General features: G+C 40.4%; 1 protein-coding gene across 4 annotated transcripts in view; it reads left to right on the forward strand.

Moving 5' to 3' along the window:
* LOC111872305 (RILP-like protein homolog) overlaps positions 1-10,471 on the forward strand; it is a 27,557-nt gene extending 17,086 nt beyond the window's left edge. For 2 of the 4 annotated variants that reach the window (XM_023866034.2, XM_023866036.2), the window contains 2 exons: positions 3,800-3,898; positions 10,322-10,471. In XM_023866034.2, coding sequence (XP_023721802.1) covers positions 3,800-3,898; positions 10,322-10,442 — 220 coding nt within the window. In that variant the 3' untranslated portion in view covers positions 10,443-10,471. Of the gene's footprint in view, positions 1-3,799; positions 3,899-7,804; positions 7,879-10,321 lie in introns of all 4 variants that reach the window. The other 2 variants (XM_023866035.1, XM_033754636.1) reach the window with 2 other exon arrangements.
* Positions 10,472-10,789: the final 318 nt, after the last annotated feature.

Consider the following 10,789-nt stretch of genomic DNA (forward strand, 5'->3'; position numbering starts at 1 on the left):
TACACCTCGACCGGCTTGCGCCTTATCATGGAGCTGCTCGAGACGAGCAACTATAAAAAGGGGGAAGATGTGGCGGTTGGAGAGCAGAGCAACGGGGAGAAGAGAAACAGTAGAAGGACACAAAGAAGAAGATGCTGCAAGAACGGCCTCCAAAGAAAAGGAACGGGGGAAGCACGATTAGGCTATTCGGGACGAACAGCCTTAAGGAGGGAGCAGTGTGACATGTTGACCCCTACCTCCCCAGCTGCACGTAGCGGTAACGTAGCGCTCGCATAATAGGCGAGTAATCACCCCGCAACTCTCCCCGCGGTGACATCACGAGCGGAGTCGAAGTGAGCCGAGCGGAGCCGACGTTAACCGAGTCCCCGCAACCTTGAAGCTATGCAAAGCGAGTCAACAGTGGTGACGTCACCAAGGGGTAACAGCATTGCTAGGATATACGCAAACACAGACGCGTCACCGCTTCCTACTGTGACGTGGCAACAGGCACCACTGCGGCTATATAAGGGAACTGCACAGCAGCTACCAGTCAGTTGTAATGTGACAGTCGCCGAGTGTGTTATCAACAGTTCTCAAGGTAGCAGCCTGCGAGTGTGCGATAACTAAGAAGTCAGCGAGCGGAAGACTTATTGTGTGCTTTCGAGACTTAGTGAGTGCTGTAGTACAGTTATACTTGGAGTGTGTAATTCAGGGAGATTTGTATAGCTCCCGCGTTATTAATACGTGAAGACTCTTGAAGAGAGTATTAAGAGATTTTGTTGTAGGGTTTGTAAAGTGTGGAAACCCGCAACTGTGTTATAATTAATTGTAGCCGATATTTGTAGATTGTTAAATAAACCAATTAACCATCTCTACGGCGTCTTCAGTAACGCAACATGTTACAATATCCATAACAGGTCCCAGTAGACCTAATACTGGAAAAGATAATGTCTGTGTAGCATGATTTTGGAGAAGCCCATTGCCAGCATCTTCAGGGTACCTGGCGATGGATGCAGCAGATACCCTCGACTGTTGGTACCTTTCTGCCAAACTGCATATCGCAACATCCAAGAAGCCTATAATCTGCATCTCGGTGATTCATTAATGTTGTAACTCAGTTATATTTTTTGTTTCAGAAAATACAGTTTATCTTGTTTGTATAGAGAAGCCATAAGATTTTTTTTTTCCACTTCATAAACCTTCACTAGCCTCTCAGTTATGACACAGTTATTAAAAATTCCTCACAAATTCTGGAGTTAGCAAGTCAGGAAAGATAAGGTTTGTAGATGATTGCTCACTGTAAACCGTTTTATGTAGTATATACAAAAGATATACTANTGCATCATGAGCTGTTATGTCGAAATAAGGAACCCCCGAAGAAAGAAATCCTGGATTGGACCTTGTGGAGAGGACGACCCCCTCCAAAACGGAAAAAGACACGGGAGAAGCCCGACCAATTCGACAGCCACCGAGGAGAGTACCCCTGGCAAAACAAGCGGAAGTGAAGGAAATGCTCGAAAATATGCGAGGACGGGGTGTTATAGAAGAATCGGACAGCCCTTGGTCGTCCCCGGTCGTTCTGGTCAGGAAAAAGAATGGGGAGATCCGTTTCTGTGTGGACTACAGAAAGCTGAACAACGTCACCAAGAAGGATTGCTTTCCACTACCTCGCATTGACGACACCCTGGACACGCTGGCCGGAGCCAAATGGTTTTCAACTCTCGATTTAAAGAGTGGCTATTGGCAAGTGGATGTACATCCCCAGACAAAGAAAAACCCACAACTGACTATGCAGCAGACTTAGTTGATCATCTGCACGACATCCACAATTACGCCCGGCAACACCTGAAGCTCGCCAGTGACCGGATGAAAACTCGGTACGATAAACTGGCCAATTCCGCAGGTTATGNTACACCTCGACCGGCTTGCGCCTTATCATGGAGCTGCTCGAGACGAGCAACTATAAAAAGGGGGAAGATGTGGCGGTTGGAGAGCAGAGCAACGGGGAGAAGAGAAACAGTAGAAGGACACAAAGAAGAAGATGCTGCAAGAACGGCCTCCAAAGAAAAGGAACGGGGGAAGCACGATTAGGCTATTCGGGACGAACAGCCTTAAGGAGGGAGCAGTGTGACATGTTGACCCCTACCTCCCCAGCTGCACGTAGCGGTAACGTAGCGCTCGCATAATAGGCGAGTAATCACCCCGCAACTCTCCCCGCGGTGACATCACGAGCGGAGTCGAAGTGAGCCGAGCGGAGCCGACGTTAACCGAGTCCCCGCAACCTTGAAGCTATGCAAAGCGAGTCAACAGTGGTGACGTCACCAAGGGGTAACAGCATTGCTAGGATATACGCAAACACAGACGCGTCACCGCTTCCTACTGTGACGTGGCAACAGGCACCACTGCGGCTATATAAGGGAACTGCACAGCAGCTACCAGTCAGTTGTAATGTGACAGTCGCCGAGTGTGTTATCAACAGTTCTCAAGGTAGCAGCCTGCGAGTGTGCGATAACTAAGAAGTCAGCGAGCGGAAGACTTATTGTGTGCTTTCGAGACTTAGTGAGTGCTGTAGTACAGTTATACTTGGAGTGTGTAATTCAGGGAGATTTGTATAGCTCCCGCGTTATTAATACGTGAAGACTCTTGAAGAGAGTATTAAGAGATTTTGTTGTAGGGTTTGTAAAGTGTGGAAACCCGCAACTGTGTTATAATTAATTGTAGCCGATATTTGTAGATTGTTAAATAAACCAATTAACCATCTCTACGGCGTCTTCAGTAACGCAACATGTTACAATATCCATAACAGGTCCCAGTAGACCTAATACTGGAAAAGATAATGTCTGTGTAGCATGATTTTGGAGAAGCCCATTGCCAGCATCTTCAGGGTACCTGGCGATGGATGCAGCAGATACCCTCGACTGTTGGTACCTTTCTGCCAAACTGCATATCGCAACATCCAAGAAGCCTATAATCTGCATCTCGGTGATTCATTAATGTTGTAACTCAGTTATATTTTTTGTTTCAGAAAATACAGTTTATCTTGTTTGTATAGAGAAGCCATAAGATTTTTTTTTTCCACTTCATAAACCTTCACTAGCCTCTCAGTTATGACACAGTTATTAAAAATTCCTCACAAATTCTGGAGTTAGCAAGTCAGGAAAGATAAGGTTTGTAGATGATTGCTCACTGTAAACCGTTTTATGTAGTATATACAAAAGCTATACTAGTTGCAGAATTAATAGCTCAGTCTGTACTTGCCTGGATATCTTTACTTTTACTTTATAAAGCAGAGGTTATATTGGACCAAGTATGAGAATTTAGTTTGCCTGAGAAGTTTTACTAGTGTAGATCAGAAGTGTAAGTGATGGCTGGACTCGGTCTCCCCATTAAGGATTCATTTTATGTTCTCTATGCAAAGAATTGAATTGAATGCATAAAGAGAGGTGCTTTTTTCATCTGTCAGTATGATTTTTTGGAAATGAAGTTGACTTTCATTACAGTTATTGAATATAATCTCTCTCACTGCTGGAGGACATTTACATTATAAAATTCTGGGTAAAAAAAAAATTGGTATTGTAGCTTACATTGTATATTTGTACTTTTTTTATTCCTTTTTACTATTATGTTTTGTCATTTTATTAACAAAATAGATGAACGGTCTGTTGCAATTTTACTGAAGTGAATATGGAAACTGTTCTTAATAATAAGTGAAATAGAATTCAAAGTAATATTTGTGCTAGATTGGCAATGGGTGAACAGTGTCTGTTCTTAGAGTGTGTTAAGCAGTTCAGTTGAGCACTTTTCATTGATATGCTTGCAGACCAAACAGTGAGGAGGATGATCCCCCAGTACAGGGACCTTTGCCCTTTGAGCCTGATGATGCCCCTTGGAAGAAGTCAGAATCTGGGATTCGCAAGTTGTGAGTACTGAACTTTTCTTGTATGCCCATTTACTTTGACATAGATACAAAGAATCGTATAGTGTCCATCGTAGTCTTAATTCAGTTTGATTTCAGTTTCCCCCCCGTCCCTCACTCCTTCATGCCAACAAAACAGGAAATTATGAATCTACTAGGTATGTGATGTTAATAAGAACTCTCTGATGAAACAAATCCATATCTATTGCTAGTAAAATTAACAGAATGTTATATGATGCAATAATATGATAGAGCTCCTTGCAGTAGTGGAAGAGTGCTAAATATGATGTAAGTATTAGCTGAAGCATTATGTTCATCATAGTTCCATAATGTTACAAAATAATAGCTTACTTTGTATTAAATGGAAATAACTGTACCATTGCCTTGAATGTACTTATGCAGAGACTTTTCAACATATTTAGTCTGGATAATAAAGAAATACTAATATCATAACGATATTTTTCTCTATATACATGTTTATAAATGTCATATTGTATCCCTGTTTTGCTGTCTACAAACAGTAGATGTACATCTCAACTTATTTTTGTGTTAGCAAAATAGTTGTTGATATTCACTGGTGTAGCCCAGTGTTTTGAAGGTTGATTAAGTGACATGTTAGCATGATAATAGTGCTATGTTGACCTTGTATTATAGATATTAAGGTGATGAACAGTAACTATAATAAAGATGATTGATACGTAGATTGTACTCTTTGGTAATGGTGTTTCAAATCACCCAGTCTTATTTAACTCTTCTCATCTCTCTGTGATTACTTTGAATGTTTTTCTATTTGTTTTTGTGATAGACTTCTCATATACAGTGATCCTTCGATTTATTCTAAATTAGTCTGTAGTATTGTAACATCATCTTATCACAGAATAAATGACTAATGCCATTGCAGTAGCCACATAGTTTAAAGCTGAAACTCGGTGTTCAAATTCTGTATATTTAACTTTAATTTCTGGCAGGGGCAAGAGTTTTTTCTCTTCTCCACAGCATCCAGATTAGCTCTGGGGTTCATGCAGCCTCCTGTCCAGTGGGTATTAGGTCCACTGCCCCTGTGGATAAAGCACCTGGAGTAGGAAGCTGACCACTCACCTTGATGTAGTGGCAAGGTTAAGAGTGCATGGAGTTATACATCTATTCCCCCATATGTCCTCATGACATGTTACTTGATGAAGCACAGGGATAACATTACTGTTGCCTTTACTTGTTCTGTGTAATTCTCATTACACTCAAGGAGGCAATAAGCTGCTTTGAAATAATGCAGTGTGTAACATAGAGAGATATAAAATATTTTAAGACAGTAACAATTTTACATAGAAACAGTAGCACATACCAGTAAGATGAACAGGATCTCACTAGTATTAGCACCCTTTGACTGTTGCAAAATATGTAAAATCTTTTTTAACTTTATTCATTCTGGTCCATCACACTAGTTAATTATTATAAAATGAATATGACAACACCGTCAAATGTGACTCAATATACGTTTATTTCATTTATTCACCTTCCATAAATCCTGTCGAGAGTACATTCTCATGTGGATGTGGAGATCGTCCTAGTTACAGTCACAACTAAGGATTACAGTTGTCATCCAATAGCATATACATTTGTATAAAATACTGATAAACATATACAATATAATAAATAAGTTAATTTTAGTAGTAAAAGTAATGGCAAACCTTATACGAGGGTCGTACTGAAAGTCATGAGCAACAATTTTTTTGTAAAGTAACGTGCTTTATTATTGACAAACCAAATACACCACCTCAATCTACAGACCTTTCTTTATTTTTCCACATAATCACCACTTCTTTGTACACATTTCTCCCAGCGTTCTGGGAGTTTGAAAATTCCCCTTATGTAAAATTCCGTTCCAGCCATCTGAAGACACTGACGCACTGCTTTCTGAATTGCCTCACTTGTCTCAAAACATTGTCCACGCAGCTGATCCTTCACAAATCCGAAAAGATTGTAGTCGGAGGGTGCCAGATCAGGGCTATAGGAGGGGTGTGGAAGAACTCCTCACCCCATCTTTGCAGTTGCTTCCAATGTGAGGCAAACGGTGTGGGGGCGAGCATTGTCGTGCAGGATGATGATGTTTCATCCCAGATGTTTATTGTGCAATGCATGACGGAGCTTGTGCAGCGTCTGGACATAACGAGCAGCATTGATGGTTTGCTCAGGTTCCAGGAATTCAGCCAGAATAAACCCCTCTGCATCCCAGAAGACTGTGCCCATCACCTTCGCAACTGATGGCACTGTCTTTGCCTTCTTTTTTGATGGAGAATGCAAATGGTGCCATTCCATACTCTGCTGTTTCGTTTCAGGCTCGAAATGGTGAAACCAGCTTTTGTCACCTGTCACAATACAGAGCAAAAACTCATCGCCTTCATGTCAGTATCTCTGCAGCAGTTCTGAGGTGATGGCTTTTCGCTGACCTTTGTGGTCTTCGATCAATAACCGCGGGACCCAACGAGCACAAACTTTCCTGTAGCCCAAGCTTTCAATCGTCTCCTGTATTGCACTGTGTCCTATTCCAAGTTTTCAGGGTATTGTGTCCACAGTCACACGCCTGTCATCTTGAATGATCTCATCCACTCTTTCCTTGTTGCGTTCAGTTGAGGCTGTTCAAGGATGACAGCTCCTAGGCTCATCTTCAATGCTGATGTTCCCATCTTTAAAATGTTTCACCCGTCTTCGAACACTGCTCGCACCCATGCACACACTTCCATAAGCACGCTGAAGTCTCTGGTGAATTTCTGCAGCAGGGGATTTCCTCTTTCACAAGAAATTCGATGACAGCATGCTGGCGAAACGACATATTGTTGTCGACCATTTTGTTGGAGTGATACTGGTCACGTGATGCAAGCTAGTGATGTCACAAGACACTCAAGGTTAACACAACAGCTGGTTCCACCTAGCACCATACTCTCTTTCATCTGCTGTACCCAGGTTGCATGCGAAAAAAAGTTGCTCATGACTTTCAGTATGACCTACATAAATTTGTACAGTTTTATACAAGTCTAGTAATTAAAAATTCAGTAGTTAAAACACAATGTCATTAATGAATTGTGAAGTGCCTTTACATGTTTCAGTCGTTGTGACCATCTTCAGAGAGGCAATAACAACATGCTAAGAACTATTATTACATAGTAGTTATTGTATTATGAACTATGTAATAGTAGTGCCTTAGCATGTTGTTATTGCCTCTCTGAAGATGGTCACAACTGACCGAAACATGTAAAGGCACTTTATAAATACATACTGAGTCACACTGGACGGTGTTGTCATATTCATTTTATAATAATGTAAAATCTTGTTTTAATTCAGAATTTTGTTACACATTTTGACTTATGTCCTCACTGATTTAGGGTGGCAGTTAGGCACTGGCTTCTCATCATAGAACCATAGGTTCAATCCTGGGTGGCTTAATGTGAGATTAATTGTGGACAAAGTGGCACTGGAGAAGGTTTATCTCAAGAATTTCCTTGATTTTTCCCTGTTAATCATTATACCACCATTGCCCCATGCTCATCTATCACTGCAGCTGATGGATGTGACAGTTCTGACCAGACAGCACATTCATATACCCCTCAGTCTTTAAATTTTTGGCTTAATCTCTGACTCCACACTTCGCTTTGTTCAGAGTAAGGATGCTATCTAGAATAAAACAATGAATTCAAGTTCCTGCTGTTGGTTATTTCCTTAATTCATCCCTGGACATCCTTACAGCAGGATAATGTTGTTACTGATGAGCATGAATGATTTACTATTATCATCATATACTGATTAAAATGTGATGGTTGTATTGAATGACCACTGTATTGATGCTGCTATTATATGTACTCCTTTCTTATTGGTTTTTGGCTGGGCGAACATTTAGTTCTGTTTCTTTGTCCACAGATTCACTATTCTTACTGCATTTTCACAAAACTTACTTAGTCCTACAGAGCCGAATGTTGTCTAAAGGTTAGAAGGTATTGATGTTTTGTTGGCATTTTCATGTTTTATATTTAATTTTAGCTGAGTTTTGTCTTGTTTTCTCGTTACGTTCTGCTTTTAATTTGCATCCTGTGCATGTCACCTGTTCTTATGGGGAACTGTTTTGTTCATAGGAGTTGCTCCACTGTTTAACATGTAACCAACTTGTGATACAATTATGAAACACAATATACTCAATTCTGGATTGTTTGTAGGTTAGACAATGAAGAAAGCAGTCTTCTGGGATTTGGCACCGTGTATATGTGGTGTTAACCGACGTTTCGGAGGAACGTATCACCTCCATCTTCAGGGTAGAAGGAAAAATATAAGAAATCTGCAAGCGAAGNCAATGTTGAGGATAATAGTAAAGATAGTATGTAGGAACCAAATTTTCCAAGAATTGGACATCCTGAGTGTTGAATATGAACCAGAATTATTATGATCAGTGTGATGCTTTATGTGAGATCATTATTAACTACATTTGGTGGATAATTAGTAACTCTTATGAGCAAACACTTCTGCAACCAATATCAGTATAGTTCTTCTGACTTCTCATAGAGACTTCACTCAATCTGGTTTCCAGTTTTGGGATAAAGATGGATCATTTTTAAATCCTCAGTATATTTGCATTACTTTACCATATCTCCGTTCTGATAAATTAAAAGTGTGTATTAGGGAAATCATTTAAACCCATTGCTTGTATCTAGTTTTAGACTTGTATCTTGTGGCAGCCATCATACTTTACATCCTACCATCAGCAGTAAATGGAAACCTGTCATAACATTTCCCTAAAAAAAAAAAACTCCCATGATTTTTAGTCCGCAAGTGAACTATACCGACCAAGTGACCGCTGCTTGTCAGCGAAGTTTAGTGTCAACTTTTGTGGATAGGGGCTGTTGCATGGTCAGTGCAACAGATCCCCACAGCCGTTAATTTTGGTTTTCTAGACCAGAAAGCTTTCCCTAATAGAAGTATAAAAAGTAAAGTTATCCCTGTACTTAATTAATTGAACACCATGCCATGAAAATGTATGCAAAAATGGAGGTATAACTCCAGCATTCTTAATGTTGGCACTAGGTGAAGCTGAGGTATAATCTTCTCACTCCTTCCACTTTACAACAAAAGAAACAGCCCTCCATATACAGGAGACTAATTCCCCCCCCCCAAATCTGATCTGAGGTCTATGGAGAGGAATCTCTTGCTTCTGCCAGGTATCAAACCTTAATCTCATGGCTGTCCGGTCCATATCTAAGTCACTATATCAGCTAAGCTGTTCTGGCTCTTCCAAATTAGATTTTGATTCCCCTACTCCTGCCATATAGAGAGAACAGATGCATGAAGATTAAAAGAACCGTAACAGAAGGCACACTGTCTCAGCTTTCGTACCATGTTCGTATTTGTGTTTGCTATCATTGATTTATTGAAATTTATTTTTCCAACATTTTATTTGGAGCACATTGCAGAACTAGTTTAGATGTATTGTTATGTAATAACAACACTGTCTGTTGAAGCATGAGAAGCATGCTAAGCAACATTAGTCTCCTGTACTGTAGCTTTGAAGGTTGTGTGACATGATTAATTCAGATAGAAACATTAGTGAACCTTGCACTAGATGTTATGTGATTGTGATAATTTCTATCTTTTGTTTTTTATTTGTACTTATTTGCTTTGTGACCTAAATAGTAATACAGGGTGTTTCCTGTTCACTCTAGGAAGGCTTATGACATAACTTTCCTTCTGACTGTCAAGCCACACCATAGAACTGCCTGCTAGAAATACCAAAGCTACTTGGGAGTAAATGCAGCTGCACAGAACAACCAAAAATACCTTCTGAGACTACCTTCAAATGATCATAGGTGCAGATAGTGTGAAAGCCTCTTCTTTCCTCTATAAACATCACACTTGATGCCTTCTGTTGACAGAAATGCTGTTCGGAGTGATTAATTTCTAGCCAGATAGATTTGAAAGGATTCTGACGATGGTGTATACTGTACTTCTTTTGGCTTGTTTTGGACTTCATGCATCGTCTGGTATGTAAAAGACAAAAGTTCATCTCCCACTGATGGAACCGGTTGTTGGGTGTTCATAGGTTGTTTTCTACAGACCGAGGTTTGTCCAGTGATTGAGACTAGCTCTTTCTAACGGGCCCAACTGAGTAGGTTTATCCTTCCCCACCCACCTGAAGATGGAGACAGATCCAGTCTCCAAAATGTCGTGGTCTTTTGTCTTTTACATACCAGACGATGGTTGAAGTCCGAAACAAGCCAAAAGAAGTAAAATTTCTAGCCAGTCTCTTTGGCTGTGGCAGTTGTAACACAAGTGAGCTAAACTGATCTAATTGGCTCATGGTATGCAAAGGGGTAAAGGTGGTTCCACTCTATTTTGTTTGTATTCATGTTCCCCCATGCTGATTGTATTTCTTGTCTGTCTTGTTTGCAGTTTTCGCAAGCTGTTTAGCGAGAGCAATGTTACATTTCTTGGGAGCAGCCCAAAACGAAGTCTTTCATCGTTGTCCAAGATGGCATTATCTAGCAGTACTAATACTGACACGCCTGTCTAATGACTCATCCCTTCCTTGTGGGGTAGATGGCTGCAACAGTGATGCCAGTCTGGTTACTGTCACCCTAGCGACTTCTGTTGCTGCAGCCTGTGGGATTGACTTTGCTGGCAATCTCGAACTCTTGGCACATTTGCTGACAGATATGTTATAAAACCTGCGTCTGTTTAAAAATAATGCTGATGAGGCTTTTCTGTCAATTGAGTACCACAGATGAAAAACAAGAAAAAATATGTGTATTACTATACCACTGAGATTTTAATATTGGAGAATGATTAAGCTTGTAAAAGCTTTTGTCTCTTCATTATCACTTATGTATAATCTTACATTTTATTCCTTTGTGGAGCTAT

Source organism: Cryptotermes secundus, unplaced genomic scaffold (assembly GCF_002891405.2).
Source record: "Cryptotermes secundus unplaced genomic scaffold, Csec_1.0 scaffold44, whole genome shotgun sequence".
Lineage (NCBI taxonomy): Eukaryota > Metazoa > Arthropoda > Insecta > Blattodea > Kalotermitidae > Cryptotermes > Cryptotermes secundus.